Here is a 24043-nt window from a genome sequence, read left to right on the forward strand (position 1 = left end):
TTTAATTCAGTTCTAAAAGAAACTAAATCAAGAAAAACATTACTTCAGTGGCCAAACAAATCATACTTAACAATAATAGCTTTCACAAATATGTATTTAAAAAAATTATGTCATCAATGCTCGATTTTTTATATTTTAATGTTTCCAATTATATCTGATTAGTATTGTAGGTTTTGGTAAGTTATAAAAAATTATTAGAAAAACATTACAAATAATATTACATATAATAACTAATTTTTGAAATATAACATGTATTGAAATATAACTTATGATTTAGAAAATGATAAATAACATATTTATATTGTAATACGAATATGTATATATATATTTCATTTGTATAATTGGTGAAGAATCATTTCTGATGATCAACTATACATTTTTAACTTTTATGCCATATTTTCTTATTATAATGTTATCACACGTTTTGATGCATAAGAACATGATATGATGTAAGTAATTTTTATATTTTAATTTCCTTTTTGAAATAATTATAATATTATTGCTTTAAGAAATTTGATTTTACATTTATTCATATGTTATTAAAAGTAGAGTTAAATTTTTAGTGAATAATATTTTGATGGAAGATTTAGATTGTATTTTGTTTATATTACTAACTGTTTTTATTAAACTATCAAAATTTATATCCAGAAGTGTAACATATATTTTCTTATAACTTAATTGCAAATAAGTAATAGATATCTAACTATAAACTAATAAATTATCTTATGCACTTACAAAAATAAATTTGTTTGGTTGATGATTTTTAATTTTTGATTTATTTAATTCAGTTCTTAAAACAAAAACTAAATAAAAAACCAACTTACATCAATAGAAAACATATCATACTTAACAAATGGCTATCACAAATATTTATTTATGGAATTGTTTCACAGTGCTCAGTGTTCTTCTATTTTAATGTTTTCAATCATATCTAATTAGTATTGTAACTTTTTGCTTAATTATAAAAAGATTTAGATAAAAATATTCCAAATAGTTACCTGTAATAACTAATTTTAGAATAAATGTTGAAATATAATTTATATTAAAATATATTTTATTCGTATAAGAGAGATTTCAAAACTTTCTTTTGCTTATTCAAAATACAATTTAGCGGTTAGTAGTTTTTATTCCTTATGTATTATATAGATAATAATATACAAAAATTATATATAATATAATTTAAATTGAAAAGTAAAGTAACATTAGATAACAAATATATTTAAGCTTTTCCGTTAACAAATCTATAAAATCACTATTTACTGTAAAAGCTAGTAAATTATTTCATACATTTTAAAATGAATAGTTTATAACAAAAGAGATTTAAAGCTTTCCTCGTATGTTATATAGATATCTTAAAATAAAATAAAGTTAGTAATTAATACTTTTTCATTAGTTGTGTATTGTATAGATAATAATATACAAAACATGTACTGCTCCATCTATTTCATAATAAGTGTCATTCTAGGTTTTTTTTTCTTGTTACACAAAAAGTGTCACTTTACAATTTCAATGCAAATGATACTTACTTTCAGCTGAAAATTAATTGCAAGCTTGATACCACTCAAATTACCTTAAGGAGTGATTTATACTCTCTCAAATAAGAGGTCGAGTTGTAGTACTTAGGGAACGAATTCACAGGGAGCTAGGAACCTAGGGATTCTAATATGATTTGTTAAGCAAAGATGTTTTAAGAATTTCAAAAGTAAATTGCAGTTTTATATTGAACAAGTGTTTGTTCAATAGCAGATTTTTGGGGTTTTGCTGCTTAAAAAGGAAATAGCTAGACTTAGAGTTTTTATTCAGGAAAGTTGGAATTATAATCCTATAGATGCCTAATGAGTTGCATGCATGATAATGTAAAGCTCAACTATTTGATCTACAAGTCTTTCGGCACTCGCGAGCATTGAATTGTTGTCTATTAACTAGATCTATGATCTCAACGCTCGTTATATTGATCTATAGAAAGTGTCGATCGACGTTCCAATGGGCGTATCGATCGATACACCTTTTGCACCGTCGATCGATTATTCAAGTGTGATATCGATCGACGCGCTCTAGTCAAGCTTTATGCGCAGGTTGAATGAATGCTTACTAAGCTCACTAGATCAGCTCTCGCTGTGCTCATAGCAAGAAACATAGCTCTATTAGAATGTTTTCAGGATAAGAATTAAGCTATGGCTTTTATCAATCAATCCAAGGGCAGGTTCTAGGTAGCTAATCTAGAAACATGCATTAATGAACAATCCTAAAGATGATTATCACAACTCAGCAATCTATAGTTGGGGCTAATCTCTCCTAACCTATTTAAACCCTAAAATCTAACAAGAGAACTACTCAGACATGGCTAAGCAATTCATAACAGCAGTTAAGTATAAGAACTTCTTAGAATAATAAAATAGATATCAATGGAGTTCCAATTACAAATTATAACTTTGGATCTTCTCTCCTATCTATCAATAAAACAATGAAACACAAAAAAAACACGATTTGCCTCTAACATGGCGGCAAAGCTTATATAATTAGGGTAAAAACTCGCCAGGGGCAATCTTGTAAAATAGTGAAATCTTGGGCTTCAAGTCGGCTGTGACCAAACGGGCTTCCTGCGCGCTTCGCTGTCGATCGACACCATTTCTTGTGAATCGATCAATTTTAGCTCTCCAATATCGACCGATAGTCGATTTCGATGGTCATCTCGGGTGCTTACTCCGAATATCTCCAAAATGCTCCAAAATCATTACTTATCTCCAAAACATTCCTGATCTTATAATTATAATAAATAGACTCTATAATAATATAATTGTTAGTAAAAACACCTATAAACTATGGATGAAAATGGGCCGAATCCATAGTCTATCAAAGCTGCATTGGTTTTATAAATAATTTTATTTATCTCAAATACTATTGGTCAGAAAGATGTAATTAATAACAACTTACATATATTTTCGCTACTTTCTTAGTCTGTGTGAAAAAAGTCAAAGTGACACTTATTCAGAAACGGAGGGAGTATAATTTAATTTTACAGTAAGAAGTTAAACTAATTTTAGATATAAAAAAAAAATGAAGTTACCTTTTACGAACCTGTAAAAGACTATACCATTCTGATAAACAGTTATTCTATACATTTTTTAAAAAATAATCATTTATACATTTTTAAAACTGAGTTATAAAAGTAAGTTAATACTAAATTAATGACATTTGGAAATCAAAACTACATAACATATAATAAGACTGTAGAGAATTTAAATTGCAGAATAAATTAACTATTTTTACTATAGTTGTTGATTAAAAATTTAATAACAATGTTTCAAACTTCATATTTTTTGAAAAGTAATAAAATAATCAAAATAATAAAAGATATAAATCTGTTTATTCAGAAAATATATAACAAATAAGATTCATATTCAATTTAAAAAATAAAAATATATTATAACGCGTCGAAAACATAATACATATTATATGTAAACTTTAAAACTATTTGTACCTGCAAATTCGTGGACAACCACATTACTCTATAAATAGAGTAATGTTTTATTTTGATTCACTACTTCATTTTTTACTCTATTTTTTGGAGTACATATAGAGTGAAGTTGGAGATGACCTTAATAACATATATTCTTTCACACACAAAAAAACATAATAACAAAAAAAAATACTACACAACAAAAATAAATAAAACTCCTCACAAACAACGTGGGGATAACCACTTATTGAAATAAAATATTTAATGACATAACATAAAACCACTAATAAAAATAAATATTGATTACATACCATAAATGATTCTCACCTAACACATCTAAACAACTAGCCTAAAAAAGAATTAAAATCTCTAACTGGTTTTCATATATGACCATGTACATATAAGGTATCCATGACAAGTATTGACAAGTGTAATAGAGGACTTTCTTATGCAGAATTAAAAATAGTCAACATAAAATATGTGATTTATATTTTCCTTTTTAAATTTGAAATTTTAGCCTTTTTGTATGCATACTAACACTATAAATAGATAGATATGCAAAGGGTCTAAAACACAAACTCATTCTCAAGATGCCTTCACTACCAAATGAGTTCATCCCTTATACTGATAATACCATGAACCAAAATGATTTTGTTCCCATCCAGATTAACCGAAATGAGACCCGAACGGTTCGATCAACGTTCGTTACTTCTGGAAACACAAACCATGCCAATTTGTTTTCTCCATCTCCACCTTTTACTTCTTCTTACCATGCTTCACAAGTCTATTCATCTACCATAACATTTAACAGTTCACGCATGGCTTATCAGCGGAGAAATAACATGATTTCTGCTGTGAGAATGCCTCAAATCTCAGGATTTGTTAACCCTCAATTTTCTCCAGTTTTGGCCACTCCAACCATCCCAAACATGTATCATCATGCTACTGTCCCGACCAATAATATGGTCAGTAGCCAAAATGGTCATGGCCGTGGCAACCGTGTCATAACTTCTGGTCAAACCATTAGGAATCACTCTCCAAATGTTTTTGGTAACGCCACTCCAACTATCTCAAACCTGAATGATGATGTTATGGTTCCGACCAATAATATGGTCACTAGCCAAAATGGTCATGAACGTGTCATAACTTCTGATCCAACCATTAACCCTCCAAATGTTTTTAATAACCAACGGGAAACCTTTTACCCTGAACCTATCGATTACACCAAAGTCGACACAAGTGACGAAGGTGGTGAAAACAAGTATCAAACCCATGGCATACCAAATGAAAATTACGGTTCATATATGTGTCCCAAGTGTCACAGTCGGTTTGATATTTCACCAATAATATCAGCTGCACGCATGGGGTTAGTTCATTCTAGCAATGAGACTAAAGAGGAAAACGAGAAAGGACCTTGTGAAAGAACTAAAAAAAGGTATCGTGAACAAAGTCATCCAGAAGTCAATGGTAAAGCTCGGAAGATCGAATCGGAGGACAAAGTTCCAGAAGAGAGCTGTGGCTCTAAAACTAATTAATCAAATATCATATAAGTTAAGAAATATGTATTTCAAAAAAAAAAAAAAAAAAAAAAGAAATATGTATTTCCAATTAAGCTTTTAATATTAATGTCTATATATTTGTATCAACTTATGATATATGTAAAATAAATAAAGCTGAATTTCTTTTTTCTTGTTTTCTTTTCATTTTCATCACATTGTTGATGATTTAAAGGTTACAACATTTCCTTTTGATGTAAAAAAAAGAGGGTTAGAACATTTTAGTCTCGTTTGAGATAAAACAGAACTATTGTGTAAAAGATGTTTGATTTCAGTCGATTGCACAAAGAATCCGATAGAAATAACTGGATTTAACCAATCATAGAAGACCGCATAAATTTTTGGTATATGTATAGTTTGAGGCACATACCTCACTGAGAATGACATTATGCAAGAGTATAAGAAATTTCGATGATTTTATTCAAATCAGACACCGTCGGACTATATATAACGCCCGACCATCAACGGCTAATGGACCACCCACGCCCGTTAACTCGGTTGTGGACCTCATCCCGTTCCAACGGGGGGGGGGGGGGTGCGTTAGATTTTCAAAAATCGGAAATCATTTTTTACTGACCTTGCAATCACCACATGACTTTTCCCCGTACTTTGGCCATCGCGAATTACTTGTCTATAGGTCAACCATCTTTTCACTACTCTAGTCCAAGCATGCTTAACTCTGAAGTTTTAAACGGATGTGTGATGGAAAAGGAAAGTCAACTTTGGTGACATATGTAGCCAAATCAATTCTTTTATCTCTTTTCCATATATCACAACTTGGATTGTTACAATTCACACAACATTTCTCAAGACGCCTCTCAGATCAGAACCGAGATGGCTAACCAGTTCTGATACCACTTATAACGCCCTGACCGCCCACGGCTAATGGGCCACTCACGCCCGCTCTCTTGGCTCGTGGCTCGTGGCTCCATCTGACGGGTGGTACGTTAATTTTTCTAAGGCCCGAAAGTCATGTTTACTGGCCCTGCAATCACCACATGACCTTTCCCTGTACTTTGATCTCACTCGCACGGTATCGCGAATCACTTTCTGATATGTCACCCATCCTTTCACTATTCCAACCTAATCACGCTTAACTCTGAAGTTCTAAACGAATGTGTGACGGGAAAAGTAAGTCAAATTTGGTGACATAGATAGGTAAATCAATCTTCTTATGTTTTTTCCATGTATCACAACTCGGGATGTTACACTATAGTTCCGGAAAAACCGTCAAAACTATACATATACCAAAAATTTCATCTAAATGATGATTTTATTCAAATTAGAATTCTAAACTTAGCGTTGAAAAACCGAGCGGCTGCGGTCCGGTGGCCGGGGGCACAGAAGCCTAAGCTCTGTAATTGGTCCGTTGGTCGCCTTGGATTCACCCCTAGAAAGTACATACATGATCTATTGGGTGAGTTACAGAGTTGGCTTCTGAATACCCAATGAGTCACTTCAGTGGTTCCGGGCCTGGAATATTTATTACCACAAAAACATGAGTTGATGAGCTAATAAAATTGTTTCCAGACTCAAAAACCGTCCGCACTAATCACACACTAAATCACCCATATCACACTAATGACATCAAAACCATAAAACCCGTTAAAACCATAACAAGTCAAAACTAAATAAAATTATTAAACCAACATAAAGAGATTTCTGGCAAATATGTTTTGAGCGTGCACAAAAAAATAACCAACCACTAAACTAGAAGTCTCATAACAAAATAACAGATTTTATAAAATACCAAAAATTTATCAAAATGTCTTGTAACCCTACTATTAAAAGTATAGAAATTGCTTAAACTACATTAAGTTGGTTTTCATTTTCTAAAAACACATTCAATCAAAAATAATCTAGTATTTGGGTTTAGGATTTAGTGATTATTATTTAAGGGGTAATATTGGATCTATAAACTCTTATAAATATTTAATAAATTATTTTTAAACATTTATGTATGAATTTAAAGAGTTAATATAATTTTTATCACAAATTTTAAAAATATATATGAAAATGGTTGTCCGTAAATTTTGAAAATAATACTATTTTTTTTGGTAAAATTGAAATTCCGCCTTTAAATATGTACAAAATTTTGCTTTAGAAAAACGTTTCTCTATTTCAAAAACTAAACAAATCAGTTATATACTTTCTGTAAAAGACTGACTATATATTTTTTAATTGATCAAATTTATTTGATATATAAATCTTATATTGACCGAATACATTAAAGAATATTTTTGCTCAAGTGTTTCACTAAAGTATGTTGTAGTTATAATAGTTTGGACACTTGGTGGCAGCGTGGCGCAATAGTTTTTTGTTTGGTCTTTTTTTTTGGAACTTGTCTTCTCAGACTCCTCGATCAGGTTGAGAGTCTTGAGACTCGGCCATATTTTTGTGGATACTCGGAACTCTTCACAATAATCTATTATCATATCATTATGCAGTTGCTATGTTAGAAGTCCACGCAATATTCTCTATTTTTTCTTGTCAACAATGCTATACTAACTAAAAGAAAACTGATTCGGAAATCCAAACCAGTGAACAGTATTTTTATTTCATATCACACAAATCAAATGTGAACAGCTAAGTAAGACTAATGAAAACATAATACTACATAGGAACATACATATCTCGTTTTATTTTAATCATGTGTTTCTAGTAGTTTGGATAAATTTTATACCAATATTGAAACTAGAATATATAACTAAGAGCATCTCCAAAAGAAACTCTATAACTTCAAATATAGAGTTTTTTGCTCTCCAAAAAGAAACTTCAAAACTTCAAATTTAGAGTTTTAAAAAGTGAAACTTCATAAAATTCTAAATTTGAAGTTTCATCTTTTTATTTGCATCTTAGTCCTTATAATTAATTATACATCACATTTATGATTCGTAAGTATTTTCTCATCCATAATTTTAATCTTTAAAACTTTTGTATACTTTAAATATTTCAAATTTATTTCTATAAATTAAAATTTTACATATAGAAGTTTTTTTAAAAATCAAAATAAGATTTATAATATTTTAAAAGTAGAATTAGACAACAAGAATATTACAAAAGAAACTTAATAATTTTTTTAAGAAGATATATACATGAATACATAATTATTACACAAATTTAGATATTACATCAACACTAATAGTCTAGTAAATTTTCTTCAGAACTTTTAAAATATTTTCCAAACAAATTTTGTATAACCGAAAATGGAGCATTTTAAAATAATTTTATGTAATAATGTGGTATTTTTCTTGTAGTTTAATATTTAATTATGTATTTCTATTTATAATTTTATATTTTAGTGTAATATTTTATTAATTAATATTACTATAATATTTTATATATGTGCTAGTTATCTACAAAAGTTTTATGAATTTATATTAATTATGACAAATATAAAGAGCATAGTGTAAATTATAAATAATTTTGAAGTTAAATTTGAAGTTTTGATTTTGGAGACCTTGAAACTTCAAATATAAAGTTTGCAAAACTCTATAATAGAGAGTTTGGAGACGTTCTAACAAAATTAGGCATTCGATAGTTTTTTTTACTCCCTCCATTACCTTTCTATCTCTAAAGACTTTTATGTCTATTTGTTCTTGCCTTCTCCGCCACAAATCTTCGTTTCCGTCGGTGGGTTTCCACAGCCACGAGGTCGGTTGGTCTTGATCTATTGTTGTTTAATTATTCTTCTCTGTTCTTTTTATAGTTCTTCTTTGTTCAGCTATGTGTTTTTTTTTTCATTTTCCATATCTAGATTCAGATCAAAATCGAGTGGTTGGTTCTTACGGTTATGGCGCTCCTGCTCCGGTACTCGTTACGGTTACTGATTCTTGTGCATGTGTGTTTTAGACTTTTGGATCTATGTCGTCGATTTCTTCTTTGCATGCGCCTGTCTCAGTTCTATTCCTCTGTAGTTTTAGTGCTTATCTTTGTTGCTCTGTTGGTGAAGATGATTGGTTAGAATAGGAGGGCTTATCCTTGGTATCTATTGCAACGATTCGATTTCGGCTAGGATCGTGTTTTCTGGTCTTATGCAGAGAAATTCCGGAAACACTGCTTTTTTTCTGAAGGACTAGGAGCTTATGCTATTTAACATCAGATCGTCGGAAAGTATTAGGTAAACCAGTCTCTTCACTGCGCCTTCTTTGGTTGTGTCAGTGCGATCCTGCTTGTGGCTCCGATGTGGAGCAATATAATGAGTGATGGCTTGATCCTCTTGAATAAATGTTTGAACCGAGCTTGGTCGGATTCTAGTAAGATAGGAAAAACTCGTCGGTGGGTTAGTTCGAAGGCATTTTCTATTGATCAGAAATGTTTGTCGGTTACAAATGAGGAAATAAGCGGAGTAAATACGGCGGTGCTCGCAGAGCTGGCCGGGAAAGTACAAGTCGACAGAATACAAGATAAGTAAAATGCTAATTCTAGCCGCCAAGTATGAGTGTTGATATTCGGATGGGTCCGAGTTACCGGCGAAGGGTGGAAAACAAAGTTTTTCCATTGGGCGGAGACTGATGGGGGTTCTGAGTGTTTCAGCGAGAACGCGATCGATTTGCGGGGTAGAGCTCATGATGTGGTGGATCTTAGAATGGATGTCTTGGAGTGAGAGCTTGAGCTCGGCGATTTCCCGGACGATAGTTAGAGCCGGGCCATTAGGGTTTTGCCCGGTGGTGGCTGTACGGTCTGTGTTAAATAGCTGTCTTTGAATGGTCGGAGGGTTGCTCGTGTTCGGTTGTCGCCTTTTCTGCTTCTTCCTATTAGTGGAGACAAGCCATGACGAACTCTGACATGGTTGGTGCTGCGGCAACAAGGGTGGGTTCCGACTCTTCACTGGAGGTCAATTCTCGAGATTCATGTTGATATGTGTCGATGCTTCTTCGTTTTGCCCCATGGTGGGTGCCAAATGTTTAATCCATAGCTGTGTGTATTGGAATCAGACATTATATTTTTATGTAGGTTTAGGAAAAGTTTTCATAATGAGAACCAAATGGAAAAGAAAAACATAAAATTTTTTTTATAGATTATAGATTTCATTACAAAGATATATTTTTCTTAGAAGTGTAAAGTGAATCTAAGAATCTATAAAATCTTTCTCGATAAAATGTGTTCTAGATCTAAGAAGAAAGAATCATCCCATCTTAAGGAGGAGTGCCTCCTCTTTTATACAAGAAATCTAGGGTTTTCTAATGATCTCTTCTTGTAAATGAGCCTAGTTCATTGTCTAATGGACCTTGTTGAGGGATTAAGATCCATCTCCAACAACAAAGTTCGATCTTGAGAATTGTTCTTCTTCTTCTTAAGAGTGTTATGTTGTTTGGTTTTATTTGATAAATGTAAAACCATAGCTAGTGTTTTGTCTTGGTCGTTGTCTATGGGGACTTGTTGTCCGTCGGCTTTCGATTCCAGTGAATGGTTTTTCTTCTGCTGGCTTAGAACTCCGAGAGTTTTGATAACTCACTGGCTTTAGTTTAAATTTTCTGTAATCCTCGTTTTAATGATAATCTAATCTTCTAGCGTTAAAAAAAAAGATAGTTATTAAAATAGATTGTAAAGTGTGTGTCGTATTGATGAAAGTACATGAGTATATATACAAGAGATTAAGTCCTTATCACGAGAGGACTATGTATTTAGATAAGTACAACATATTATTATCTATAATTCACATCATTATCTCTATACACCCCCGCAAGTTGGAGGTGAAAGATTTTGAATCTCCAGCTTGGACAGCAGATAAGAAAATGTAGTTGTTGGTAGGGCCTTGGTGAGAATTTCTGCAGGCTGCTCAGTGGTTCTGATATGTTCTGTAGTAATCAGCTTGTCCTCGACAGCATCGCGAACAAAATTGCAGTCCGACTCAATATGTTTCGTTCGTTCATGGAAAACTGGGTTAGCCGCAATGTAAATGGCCGCTTTGCTGTCACAAAAGAGTTGCATTGGGTGATCATGAGGTATGTCAAACGCACGCAGCAGTTGCTTGATCCACTTGAGCTCTTTTAAAGATGCTGCCATGGACCGATACTCAGGAAGCATAATTACTATATGTGAATATATGTGAATGCGTAAACCATAATTACTAAACAAAAACCAAATTTCGTAACAAAAAATACAACTTTTATAAATAGTATGTATTAATGTATACACAGTAAAATGAAATATCTTTATGCGTAATTTATATTGTATTAAATTTGAAATAATTTCTTTAAGCTAACATCGTTGTCAATTGGTTAATCATATACGTAGATGATCTACAAATAATATATATGTATTAAATTTAATTAATTGGAGGAGAAGCAATGGCTAAAAAATATCGTGAGTAGGTATGTCTTGCAAGCAAAATATTCTTGAAAAGTTGCAAGTAGCAAATAAACAACGGGTAATCAATTAATTAACTACTACTTGACTAAGAAAGCAGATTAACAGCTTAGCTCTAAGCCTAGAATATGCATTTTTAATATATATAAGCTATCTCTCCTATCAAATACTAAAATCTATTTTTAAAACTTACGGTCACCTTCCGTAGCGGTTGAAGAAAAATATGTCCACGTATAAATCTTCTCGAGGAGGAACTCATTGCATCCAATATTTTGATCATATATTGAGTTTTAGAACAAATGGTGAACTTTAATTATATCAAACAACAAAGCAAATAATTACAAAGATAACAAAGACTTAATATCCCTTTCACATGTGCTCATATGCCTGGTGGCAGATTCTGTGGGCGCTTGCACCTAAACCCAGCTCACTGCCTTTTGTTTTCTACACAAAAACCAGTTTTAATAATACTAAGAATAAACAAACATGAGAATCGAAAGAATATTTTAGTGTTATAATTATATTTTGTGTCTGTGGTGTAATTAAGAATTCATAGTATGATATGGTTATAGCTTTTGGGTTCTAGTATGTGTCATATGGATTGTTGGTGTTGGATCTCACATACAATATTCATTCGAAGAAATTTATTAACAGCAACGTTAATGCCCATGATTAGGTCTAAAATTGAGGACGGTCTAAAGAAAGAGGGGGTCAAATGGTCGATGAAGGATTATTTCTACCTCTATTCTTCTCCTTAATTATTCTTCTTCTTCTTCTTTTTTTTGGCTTCCACCATTTTCACCGTATTCATCTTCCACTAGTTTGTATATTTTAATCAAGACATTAGTAAGAACAGAACACTATCTTTCATATTATTTAATGTACAATTTTGTTCCATTTTGTGATATCTCGATAAAAAAATTTAGCCCCTATTTTTTTTCGTGCAACCATATTGATAATATATGATCAGATTCGGATTGACTAAAAAGAGCAACTTGTTAAAGGTTATTAATTCAAAGTTCTAATATGTATACAATAAGGTTATGAAATTACCATATTTCTCTTTTGAAAATAACCATTGGTCCCAGAATATGAGGTCATACTGTGACTATATGATATAATTTCAAAATTTGACGCTATTAACAAAGACATAAATAGAAGATAAGAAATGTTGTTTCTTTCCACCAAAAGATAAAAGAAGATTATCAAACCGCCATAGTACTTGAGCCAAAAAAAACCGCCATAGTACTACGTCTGTTTTCTAATAAATGATCGGATACATACATTTTGGTACAAATGTTCTATAAAAAATATATAATTCCACAAACGGTCGTCATCTGACTTTTGACTTATAAATCAAGAATTACAATCAAGTTACATGCAAGTCAATCAAATTAATGTAATTCTTTAACTAAATTTTATAAACCAGACAGTTTACTAAAATTACCAATAAAATTAATTAAATTTTACCCAACAAAAAATTACCAATTAAAATCACTTTATACGGTGTAAAGAAAATCATTTCCATTCTTCTCATACGTACACTATAGCTTTTTAACAAACGAAGGTTGGGACTCGCGAGATTCGCGGGTACACAAAATGAAAAATAAAATCAAGTCTACCCTTTTAGAAAAGTTGACTTATTCAAATTAATTAATGACGTCGCATACAGCTAATACGGGACCGTACCTTCACTTCCCTTCTCGGACATATCCTTTTATGCTTTATTTTTTAGATTTTAATGTATTTTCGTACATTTATCATTAAATATTAGTGCTTAAATACGTAATAGACAAATTGTCATAACAATATGTATTATAATGTCGTAAAAATGAATGATAAAGTCCTAACAAATATTTGTACTAAAAAACCGTTTTTTATATTCCCTAAGAACTTCGCTCTAACAGCATGATTAATCCAGGGTTCTTAGAGTAAGATTATTAGCGGAATATAAAAACTCGTTTCTTAACTTTTAACTAAAAAAACTAAGAACCGGTTTTTAAATAAGAACTTTAAGAACCGGTTCTTAACTTTTTTAGTTAAAAGTTAAGAAACAATTTCTTAACTTTCGCTAAGAACCCCATCTTAAGAACTCCGGGTTAATCATGGTCTAAAAAACCTCGGATAATGATGCTTTAAAATATCATTTTTAACTTTTTTGTTTGTGTCCAGTACTCTTATACATAGTATTATATATACATTATATATCACTATATACGCAGTACCTAATTTTGTTGGTGGGTTGTTAAATATATATATATATATATATATATTATATAGGTTTAAGCTTATCTATTAAAATAATTATCAACTTGAAATTATTTAAAAACTACAGCCTTCTAAACAAATTTTGAAATTTTATTGTTTTAATTTAGTAATCTAAAAAGAAATCCAATATAACCAATGATAGAAAAACATCAAAATACACTTTTTAGCTACCAATTCATAAGAAAAGCTTGTTCATTTTTTTTTCTTTGTAAAAATGCTTGTTCATTTTAAAAAAAAATATACAATATCATATGCAACTGATTTCAGCTTTTGTAACTAAGTAAAACAAATATAGAAAAAGTTGGCATTAAAATTGTTTGATATGTAAAAAGAAGGTTATAAGAGATACGAACTAACTTAGATAATATGATAGAAAAGAATAAATCTAGAGAGAGAATTTCAGATTTCAACGCCATCTGTTGTCATCCGTACATATCTTCCATTTCGATCTTTAACTCTCTCTGCAATTTCTTTATTATATATAAGTAGGATATGTTTTCAACTCATTTATAACAATCTACATAACCTCTCTCTTTTTCTTCCTCTCTATTTCCTCTACGCATTCTCGCTTTGTGGGTTCTTCTTTGTGTATACAATTATACAGATATATATATATATATATGCACACACACATAGGAAGATATGATGGGTTACGAGCAGATGAATCAGATGACAATGACAACAACGGCGATGATGAAGAATTTCAATAAGATGGGACCAATCAATACTCCACATAAGAAAACGACTAGGAGAAGTGTATCGGCCATTGATGGCGGTGCAGCTGCGACGGCTGGAGAAGGAGACTGTCGACGGAATCTCAAGACTCTCGATCTTAGCGGCATGTCCTTGGCTTCCCTCTCAGCATCTTCTATCAACCTAGCTTCCATCTCAAAACTCGATCTCTCCAACAACAATATTCAGGTATATATATATATATATATATATATATATATATACGTTGGATCATATATCTAATTTTCATCAACCGTAATTATACAGCTTTTGACTAAAATTTCGTGGAAATAATTTTTTTTATGAAAATAGACATTTCTGTCACTATTGAAAAAAAAATAATAACACCTTAACAATAAGCTACAACCCTAAATGGAGCTTTCTCTTACAAAATTTCAAAAGTGCTTGAATTGTTAAAAGTTATTGTTTTCTCAATCTTTTTAAAAGTTGGTGTTTTCATGATTCACTTATAAATTTGTATGAACGATAATTAATAAATTTATTTAGCAACGAAAATCATCAAAAATAATATACTTCTTAAGTCAAAAGACAAAAACAAATCATCTGAGAGTACTAGTGTTCCTCGAAGGCTCGATAGGTTAACAAATAAAACTATACAGTACAACAATTTGTTGCGGCCGTCGTGCTCTATTTAAATGAATTTAATTAGAGCAGTTGTGGCTAATTGAATTATATAAGATCTTTGCTAAGCTGCTAACTAACAGATAAAGAAATGATAAAAATCGTAGATGTACTGAACTGAAGCAAGGAAACTCTCTCTTGCATATGCATGATTCGTTGTATTCCTTATTTTGTGGTATTGTCATTTCCTGTTTTGTTTCAATAAAGAAAAAGTAATTAAATTTCTATTATTCATAACAAGACAAATCATAGGTTGCCGATTTTTTTAAAAAAAAATTCCAGAAAATTTAATATTATCACAATTTTTCCGAACTCATTTTCATTTGGTCAACTCGAACCTTAGAAAGCATATTTTATTAAGGCACAAGTGTCCGTTATTTTCTTTTTGAAGTTTTCATTACATAATTGTTCTATATAAATAAAATATTAATGAAGAGCATTAATTATTGATAAATACGAGTTGATATGAACATTTACTTCTCTCTTTGACTCTGCTGAATGCTGTATTGAATCTGTCATCTGACTGCCAGTAACACTATTTTCTAAATAAACAACCGTTGTCAAAACTGTTGTCTTGATACATTTAGTTTAAGTTTATACATAAATATTTGAATGTCCATAAGTTATGAACATGCGCGACTTAAGATTTCGTTAAAACTGGATGACTCATATATTTAGTTTCCATGCAGCAAATTCCTGAATCTCTAGTGGCGAGAATGTTAAATTTGTGGGCATTAGATTTGCACTCCAATCAGCTCAAAACACTTCCCAACTCCATTGGATGTCTTTCCAAGCTTAAGGTTCTTAATGTATCCGGAAATAATCTACAGTATCTCCCCAAAACTATAGAAGATTGCAGGTAAGACCCCTTCAACCGCGTCCACCTCTCTTATTATCAATGTACCAAAACGCAAAACGCGTCCCAAAACGCAGATGGCTGGAAGAGCTGAACGCCAATTTCAACGAACTGACCATGCTTCCAGACACGATAGGGTTCGAGCTAACGAATCTAACGAAGCTCTCCGTGAACTCAAACAAGCTTGTCGTGTTACCAAGCTCCCTTAGCCACTTGACGTCGCTGCGTGTGCTCGACGCCAGACTTAATCGCCTTGGCTCGCTCCCTGATGATCTAGAGAACCTCGTGAACCTTCAGGTCCTTAACGTTAGCCAGAACTTCCAGCACTTGAAGGAGTTACCTTACTCCGTTGGGTTGTTGATATCTCTCGTGGAGCTTGACGTTAGTTATAACGGAATTACGGTTTTACCGAACTCCATAGGCTGTCTTCGCCGGATTCAGAAGCTCTCCCTCGAGGGCAATCCCCTCATCTCTCCACCTTTTGAAGTGGTACGCACAATTATGTTACTAATTTATATCTTACTTTAATTTATCATAGTAACATAAATTATTCTATTCTTTTGACGATATGGTACGAACCACTATGCCACATGTTATAGTGTAATAACATCGAAATTAAAGGCGCATTCAACAGAATATTTACTAGACTATAGAAAGCATAACTTGTCTCACAAGCATTATGATCTTTAGTGTGTTATAGTAAGCAACACAAGCATTATATACTTATATGAAAATATTATATCAGTTTTGTGTATAATATTTGTTATGTAAACGCTATGATCATCCTTTTAGTGCACTATGGAATAAATTAACATCATACAAGAAACTTCACAGACGTGAATAGATCAAAATAATCTTAAATTATGCTTATTATAATAAAGTTTGTGATATAGTTTAAGTTTGATGATCTGTTACAACAGGTGGAGCAAGGTTTAGAAGCAGTGAAGCAGTACATGAGCGAGAAGATGACCGAGTCTTATAAAGAAACCCCGATGAAGAAAAAGTTGTGGGGCATTGGTAAGATGGTCAAGTACAAGACCTTTAACGGCCTGAGCTCATCTCCGGGAAGGTCTCCAGGAAGAAGAACCGGCGGTGACCACCATGGAAACGAGAGGGAAGGGTTCATCAACGTCTCCGATTACCGCCAAATCGACGGAATCGCTTCCCCGAGACATGTGTCACTCTTCAACCCGAGACGCCTCTTGTCTCCATTCTCTGCTTATTTCTCTCCTCCGAGGTATTAGCTAGGGTTACTTTTGTCTTTTTATGTACAACAAACAGTCTTTTACTTTTACTTTTTTTTTTGCATGCAACGTTGTTTCCTTGTATTTTTTGTTTGTTCTTTTTCCCTGTATTATAGACTTTTGAGTGGCTTTTTACCGCTGGAACACATTTGTAAATCCTGACATAATAATTTGGTTCATGTTATCTTGTATATATCTAAGTAATGTAAGATCGCATTTGAAAAATATCAGTCGTGCTGTGCAGTATTACCCGTCTTGGTCCGAGCCTGTTTGAGAAAACAAATATGGGGGTAGATTATATAATATAGGTCAGCCATGACCAAAACCTTCAGCCGCGGTCCAAATTATCTTATATACAGGGAAGAAGAGATAACTAATAAAATACCTAATTAAATAGTATAAATAAGTTTTCTATCTAGCCTTTTTTTTACTCAATAAGTCAATAGTGTGTTTATTCAAACTATGGAACCGAAGAACAAACGTTCCTCTCCATAAATACCTAGGTTTTCTATCTAGGTTTAGGCCAATCTTTATTGTGCATGCATAAATCTGTACCTAGTGTGTTAGGAATCGCCATGTAAATAAAAGTTCACATACAGAGAGTCTTAAGTTCATAACATTCGAACCCAGAGGAAATTAAGAAATGTAACAAATCAGAAAAGATTTTTAATCTTTGTTTCCAGATTCTTCCTTCTTGTCTGGTTCATCACTTTCCATCTGCGGTAATCTCTGCAACTAAAGGTTAAAAAAGAAATATAAATGAATATCTCCGATCATCTCTCCAATCCTATGGGTATATCTACCAATAAGAGAGAACAGGACAAATGTTTGGTTCAGCTAGACATTTCATCGAACATGTTGCATGCCTTATAAAAGAAGACAACTTACAAGATCTGGCTTGTATAAATTGTGAACGATGGAGGCTCCACCGAGAAGTGAGGCTACAACGACGACAGTTGACAGCGCTAGTGACGGAGTTCCGGTCGGTATCTTCCCCCCGAACCTTTTGTTCATCTTGTAGTACTCTTCTTTGAAGTTTGAACAACCGCAACAAAACACTATATTAAACAGAAGCTTTATATACGTGGCGCGTGAACGTCAACTTCCTCAATTTCATTAAATAAATTAATGTAATTCCAATATCTAATTGGTTTGCTCTCTACCGGCTCAAAACCAAACCGTCAAAACCAGATTCTCATATCACCTCAAGAAATAAACAAAGGAAACAATTGCTCATTTATTTTATTTTCTTTTGTTCTTCTCTTTACACACATTGTAGAAACCTATGTGGGTTGACAGCGTTGGTATTCACCCAGTGGGACAAAACCATGATGAAAGAAAAAAAGTACAACACACACTACTCCCCTTGATGTGAACCTCAGTGGAGGTCTTTCAGCCTACGCATCCCAATTTGATGCGTGAGCTTCCTGAACGTGCAGGTCGGAAGTGCCTTAGTGAATAGATCGGCCGAATTTTCACTGGATCGTACTTGGACCACTTTGACCTCTTCGGTCTTTTGTAAATCGTGGGTAAAGAAGAACTTAGGCAAAATATGTTTTGTCCTGTCCCCTTTGATATAGTCGTCCTTGAGCTGAGCAATGCAAGCCGCATTGTCCTCGAACATCACAGTCGGTTCTTTGCACTCGACCATCCCACAATCTGATCGGACATGTTGGGTCATCGACCTCAACCAGACAACCTCGCGGCTGGCCTCATGAATGGCCAATATTTTCGAGTGATTAGACGATGTTGCCGCGATGGTTTGTTTCATGGAACGCCATGATATGGCCGTACCTCCATGTGTAAAGACATATCCTGTCTGTGATCGAGCTTGATGTGGATCTGATAAATAACCAGCATCAGCAAAGCCAACTAAACCATATTTGTTATGGTTAGTATAATATAGACCCAAGTCTTTCGTTCCTTGCAGGTAACGAAGAACATGTTTTATCCCGTTTCAGTGCCTTTGGGTCGGACAGTAGCTAAACCTAGATAGTAGGTACAAAGCAAAGCTTATATCAGGCCGTGTGTGAGTTGCCAAGTACATTAAAGCTCCTATGGCACTGAGATGTGACATTTTAGGACCTATGACATCCTCACCGTCCATCTTGGGACGGAAGGGATCAGTGTCCAGGCCGAGGGATCTCACGACCATGGGACTGGTCAGTGGATGGCAATCGGCCATATTAAACCTCTTGAGTACATTTTCAGTGTATGCCATCTGATGCACTAGGATCCCATCATTTATGTACACAAGTTGTAATCCCAAACATAATTTTGTTTTCCCAAGATCTTTCATCTCGAATTCTTTCTTAAGGTATTCAACCGTTTGAGAAATCTCTCCAGAGGTTCCTAGGATATTCAGATCATCAACATACACTGCTATGATCACGAATCCTTTATTTTCGAATTTTTTAATGAAAATACATGGACTGATAGGGTCATTTCTATATCCCTCTTTCACTAGGTATTCACTTAGTCTATTGACCACATCCGTCTGGATTGTTTCAGTCCATAAAGAGATTTATTCAGCTTAATACAATGTTGTTCTCGAGAACTCTCTTTGTTTTTCAATTCGAAACCTTCTGGAACTTTTATATAGATTTCATTATCCAGTGGACCATATAGGTATGCGGTTACAATATCCATTAACCGTAAATCTAGACCTTCTCTCATAGCCAGACTTATTAAAAATCTGAAGGTCGTAGCATCCACCACAGGGGAGTATGTCTCCTCATAGTCTATTCCTGGTCTTTGTGAGAATCTTTGTGCAACAAGTCGGGCTTTATACCTCACAGCTTCACCATTCTTATTTCTCTTTCTTAGAAAAACTCATTTGTATCCCACTGGTTTGATATCATGAGGTGTCCAGATTATTTGGCCAAATACACATATTTTTCTCAGTGATTCTAACTCCATGTTTATGGCTTCTTTCCATTTAAGCCAATTTGGTTGTTGCATGCATTCATATATAGACGTGGGTTCATAATCCTCGTTATCCATAAGTTCAAGTGCTACTTCATAAGCAAATAAATCATCAATATAGACATGTTTTCTGTTCTATTATTTTTCAGACAAGACATAGTTTATTGAGATCTCATTATTATCTGCACCATCAGTACCATGAATCTTAGCGTCCCAAGAATCATTGTTTGGCACATCAGGGCTGGCCACATCAGTGGCATCAGTGCCGGCCATGTCTAAAGCCATAGGGTCGGATGCGGCCACATCTCGGGCTGGATCGGCCGCGGTCATGTCTGGTGTCTGAACAACCTCGGTTTCATTTTATGCACCTTTCTTTGTTTTCCGAGGGTTCTTATCTTTGGAACCTATTGGTCTACCACGTTTCACACGTTATCTAGACTTTGTAGCAACTTGATTGTGTCCTTCTTGAACATCAATTCTTATTGGTGCATTAGCAGCTGATATATATGACTTTGTCACTCTTTTCGGGTCAGCAAAGGAATCTGGCAATTGATTAGCTAGCTTTTGTAAATGAATTATCTTTTGAACTTCTAGATCATATTCTTGAATTCGAGGATCTTGCCAAGATATGGATATTTGATTCCATGATATTTCTTTTACCATTTTACTGCTATCTTCCCCTAATGTTGGAAGTTCGGATTCATTAAAATGACAATCCGCGTATCTGGCCTTAAATAAATCACCTGTAGTTGGCTCAAGATACTTTAAAATCGTGGAGGAATCAAATCCAATATATATCCCCATCCTCCTTTGAGGTCCCATCTTTGTTCTCTGTGGTGGAGCTATTGGAACATAAATGGCACAGCCGAATGTCCTAAGATGGGATACGTTTGGCTCATGACCCGTAAGTAATTGTAATGGGGAATACTTATGTTCACTTGATGGCCTGATGCATATGAGCTCGGCCGCGTGAAGGACCACATGTCCCCACGCTGAGACCGGAAGTCTCGACTTCATGAGTAATGGTCGAGCTATGAGCTGTATGCGTTTTATAAATGATTCGGCCAAGCCGTTCTGTGTATGTACATGTGCCACGGAGTGTTCCACACTTACCCCCATGGACATACAATAATCACTAAACGCTTGGGAAGTGAACTCACCAGCATTGTCTAGACGTATAGTCTTTAAAGGAAAATCTGGAAAATGAGCTCGTAATCGAATTATCTGAGCATGCAACCTAGCAAATGCCAAGTTTCTGGTCGACAGGAGACAAACATGTGACCATCTAGTGGCCGCATCAATGAGGACCATGAAATATCGAAATGTCCCACAAAGTGGGTGAATTGGTCCACAGATGTCTCCTTGAATTCTTTCCAGAAAGTTTATAGTTTCTTTAGTGACTTTAACTGGTGATGGCCTAGAAATGAGTTTCCCTTGGGAACAAGCAACACACGATAGGTGCTTAGGGATAATTCGTTTCTCTTTAAGAGAATGGCCGTTTGAGTTCAGGATCAGTTTACGCATCATGGTCGAACCGGGATTGCCAAACCGGTCGTGCCATAAAGTGAAATTGGCACGTGAACGTCAACTTCCTCAATTTCATTAAATAAATTAATGTAATTCCAATATCTAATTGGTTTGCTCGCTACCGGCTCAAAACCAAACCGTTAAAACCATATTCTCATATCACCTCAAGAAAGAAACAAAGGAAACAATTGCTCATTTATTTTATTTTATTTTCTTTTGTTCTTCTCTTTACACACATCGTAGATTGTGAGAAGAAAATGATAGAGAGCTGGAGCAAAGATGAGGTATATAGTATTTAAAATGAATGTACAGACAAACATCTAAGTCCATCCTCTATAATCCTTTTGACAAGAACAGGACCAAGATCATACATATATATGTCAAGATAATGGTGTATACGTAAGAATAAGCCACTAAAACCACCTGAAGGCAACAATCACCAGTAGCAAGAGGGACAATCCCATCGCCTGCAACATCACCAAACTTCTTCATCATCATTTCGTTGGAAATCTCAAGTCAAGAGAGACAGAGGGAGAGAGACATTACAGTGATTGCGGAAGCAGCAAGTCCTGCTCTTTCTCTAGGATCCTTGCGGTAGTAGTTCCCAAAATAGAGAAACGTCGAATAGTACCACAGGAATGGGAATACAAACCCCAGGAGAAAGCTGTCAAAATAAGATTTAGCAGTTAAGTATAGAGTAGCTCTACGGACTTACAGTATCTAATTATTTAAAATAAAGAAATATATTAAAGGGGGAGAACAAGAAAACCTTCCTAAAAGTGAGAGGTTTAGAATTTCATACTAAGACCATGTCCAACGGGGTTTCTCTCCATCGGAATTCTTAACATATGTATTATGTATATATATGTATATATATATTGTATATGCGTAAATAATTATTTACGGGTTCTACAATAACTTCATAAATAAGGGTTCTGAAGGATTCTTAAAACTCTTTTTTAAGAACCCTTACTTAGGGGTTCCACAAAAATTGTGAACCCCACAATTACTTATACATATATAATATATATACATATATATATACATAACACATATATTAAAAACTCTAATGTGAAGAACCCATTCGAGATGCTGTAACCTCACTATCCAAATGCCAAATTTTTATTGGTTTGATTTTAAAAACAAAAATAAATTTAATTAAGTAATTAAGTTCTATTAAAAAAAATAATATTTTATTATTTTATTTAAAAAACCTATGTGGGTTGACAGCGTTGGTGTTGCTCTTAACTCGGAAACAAAAATGAGAACTCTACTCACGAGAACCATCCGATTCCACAACCGAAGCATGGAAGAGGTTTGTCATAAGCTCCATTTTCCACATCGTCCACGTCTTTTACAAGCGTATATCTTCCTTTCCCACAAACCATAACATCTACAATACAAAGTTCAATAAAAGATGTCTAAAGGTTACATCTTAAAAGAGTTTCTTAATGCATAGAGAGATGGTACCTTTAATAGCAGAGTAATATCTACCAGCTGGTCTCATGAGACTAGCATATTTATTATCACCCATGGATTTAACCAGCTCTGCACTTCCAGCTCCATGCTCTTTAACATCTACAAAGTGATCAAAACTCATGAAACTTGGATCACTTGAAAATCACTAAGACAAGAAAAGAGGGAGAAGTCAAGGTTGTTTACTTTCTGCCATATGTTCTTCAGTGAAAGAGAGCGTTGATGAATGCAAAGCTCCTACTTCTGAGCTGAAACAGAACCATGAAAGAAAAAAAAACCAGAGTCCAGCAGATCAGATTTGTAATGAATTAACTACTACTATCTCAGTTCTAGTCTTCTGGATAGACTTTTAGAGTTTTTACACATATTAATAAAGTACATTAAATCATTTATAATAAAGTCAATTATCAATTTTCAATAATTCAAAATATTATACTTGTGAAATACATTTTTTCCTAAAATATCAAATCTCTGTGGAACGGAATAAGTATAAATCCACAAATATCAACTACAAGCTATCGGTTTGAACTTTGAATGATCCAGCGTTCATAAACGAGCTGGAGATCGCTCGGCAAGTAAAGAGATAACTCACCAGAAATTTTCAAGAGCAGAAACTCGAGAAAGAGATTGATTACAAGAGAAGAGTTGAGATAATAACAATATCTGGAAAGAGAAGAGTCGTCGTCTTCTTCTTCGGCTGCTGCTTCAACTTCGTAAACGTTAACTACGGAGAGAGAGCATTAGTTACAAAAAAAAAAACTACGGAGAGAGAGCAGAAAAGAAATATCGAAGTCAATGACTTTTTTTTTTCTTACACCAAAAGCAACGTTGTCTTCTTTCTTTCTTCGTATTTTGGAAATTATTCTAATTCATAACCAAATAACTCATTCTTCCAAGACTGTGTATCTATATATGTCATAAAGTATATTGTTTTAGTTGTTAGTTTATGTATTTATCACCATCTCATATATTGCACTATTTATATTCGTAATTGTGAACTGATTTTTAGATTATAGATTTGTTAATTATGAAAGATGAAACCATT

The 24043-nt window shown here is 33.6% G+C and overlaps 4 protein-coding genes and 1 long non-coding RNA gene across 5 annotated transcripts; 3 read left to right on the forward strand and 2 right to left on the reverse strand.

Annotated features, from left to right (window-relative positions):
• The first annotated feature begins 4050 nt into the window (after positions 1 to 4050).
• Positions 4051 to 4995, forward strand: LOC106408485. Its single transcript, XM_013849253.3, has one exon. It carries the CDS (start codon positions 4051 to 4053, stop codon positions 4993 to 4995), a length of 945 nt encoding a protein of 314 aa, XP_013704707.3.
• Positions 4996 to 8333: 3338 nt separating this feature from the next.
• Positions 8334 to 12228, forward strand: LOC125590107. The gene is made up of 2 exons (XR_007326304.1): positions 8334 to 8674; positions 8774 to 12228. It is a non-coding gene; the product is annotated as an uncharacterized LOC125590107 (long non-coding RNA).
• A 1437-nt stretch (positions 12229 to 13665) lies between these two features.
• On the forward strand, positions 13666 to 17254 carry LOC106409597 (plant intracellular Ras-group-related LRR protein 8). The gene is made up of 4 exons (XM_013850202.3): positions 13666 to 14517; positions 15660 to 15829; positions 15904 to 16315; positions 16747 to 17254. The coding sequence occupies exons 1-4, from the start codon at positions 14239 to 14241 to the stop codon at positions 17068 to 17070; spliced, it is 1185 nt and encodes a 394-aa protein (XP_013705656.1). The 5' UTR covers positions 13666 to 14238; the 3' UTR covers positions 17071 to 17254.
• A 377-nt stretch (positions 17255 to 17631) lies between these two features.
• On the reverse strand, positions 17632 to 18249 carry LOC111207522. Its single transcript, XM_022705660.2, has 2 exons — positions 17959 to 18249; positions 17632 to 17799 (listed from the first exon to the last, which is right to left on the reverse strand). Exons 1-2 carry the CDS (start codon positions 18082 to 18084, stop codon positions 17737 to 17739), a joined length of 189 nt encoding a protein of 62 aa, XP_022561381.1. The 5' UTR covers positions 18085 to 18249; the 3' UTR covers positions 17632 to 17736.
• Positions 18250 to 21804: 3555 nt separating this feature from the next.
• LOC106410458 lies at positions 21805 to 23918 on the reverse strand. Its single transcript, XM_013850952.3, has 7 exons — positions 23814 to 23918; positions 23591 to 23722; positions 23185 to 23246; positions 22993 to 23100; positions 22801 to 22915; positions 22069 to 22186; positions 21805 to 21989 (listed from the first exon to the last, which is right to left on the reverse strand). Exons 3-7 carry the CDS (start codon positions 23192 to 23194, stop codon positions 21936 to 21938), a joined length of 405 nt encoding a protein of 134 aa, XP_013706406.1. The 5' UTR covers positions 23195 to 23246; positions 23591 to 23722; positions 23814 to 23918; the 3' UTR covers positions 21805 to 21935.
• Between the last annotated feature and the right edge of the window lie 125 nt (positions 23919 to 24043).

Source organism: Brassica napus, chromosome C7 (genome assembly GCF_020379485.1).
Source record: "Brassica napus cultivar Da-Ae chromosome C7, Da-Ae, whole genome shotgun sequence".
Lineage (NCBI taxonomy): Eukaryota > Viridiplantae > Streptophyta > Magnoliopsida > Brassicales > Brassicaceae > Brassica > Brassica napus.

Coding starts and splice junctions, on each gene's coding strand:
- LOC106408485 (XM_013849253.3), top strand. CDS start 4,051: ATGCCTTCACTACCAAATGAGTTCATCCCTTATACTGATAATACCATG.
- LOC106409597 (XM_013850202.3), top strand. CDS start 14,239: ATGATGGGTTACGAGCAGATGAATCAGATGACAATGACAACAACGGCG. Junction 14,518..15,659: donor TCTCCAACAACAATATTCAG/GTATATATATAT, acceptor GTTTCCATGCAG/CAAATTCCTGAATCTCTAGT. Junction 15,830..15,903: donor AAAACTATAGAAGATTGCAG/GTAAGACCCCTT, acceptor CCCAAAACGCAG/ATGGCTGGAAGAGCTGAACG.
- LOC111207522 (XM_022705660.2), bottom strand. CDS start 18,084: ATGAACAAAAGGTTCGGGGGGAAGATACCGACCGGAACTCCGTCACTA. Junction 17,800..17,958: donor ATTTATACAAGCCAGATCTT/GTAAGTTGTCTT, acceptor CTTTAGTTGCAG/AGATTACCGCAGATGGAAAG.
- LOC106410458 (XM_013850952.3), bottom strand. Junction 22,916..22,992: donor ATATTACTCTGCTATTAAAG/GTACCATCTCTC, acceptor TTTGTATTGTAG/ATGTTATGGTTTGTGGGAAA. Junction 21,990..22,068: donor TTGCTGCTTCCGCAATCACT/GTAATGTCTCTC, acceptor GTGATGTTGCAG/GCGATGGGATTGTCCCTCTT.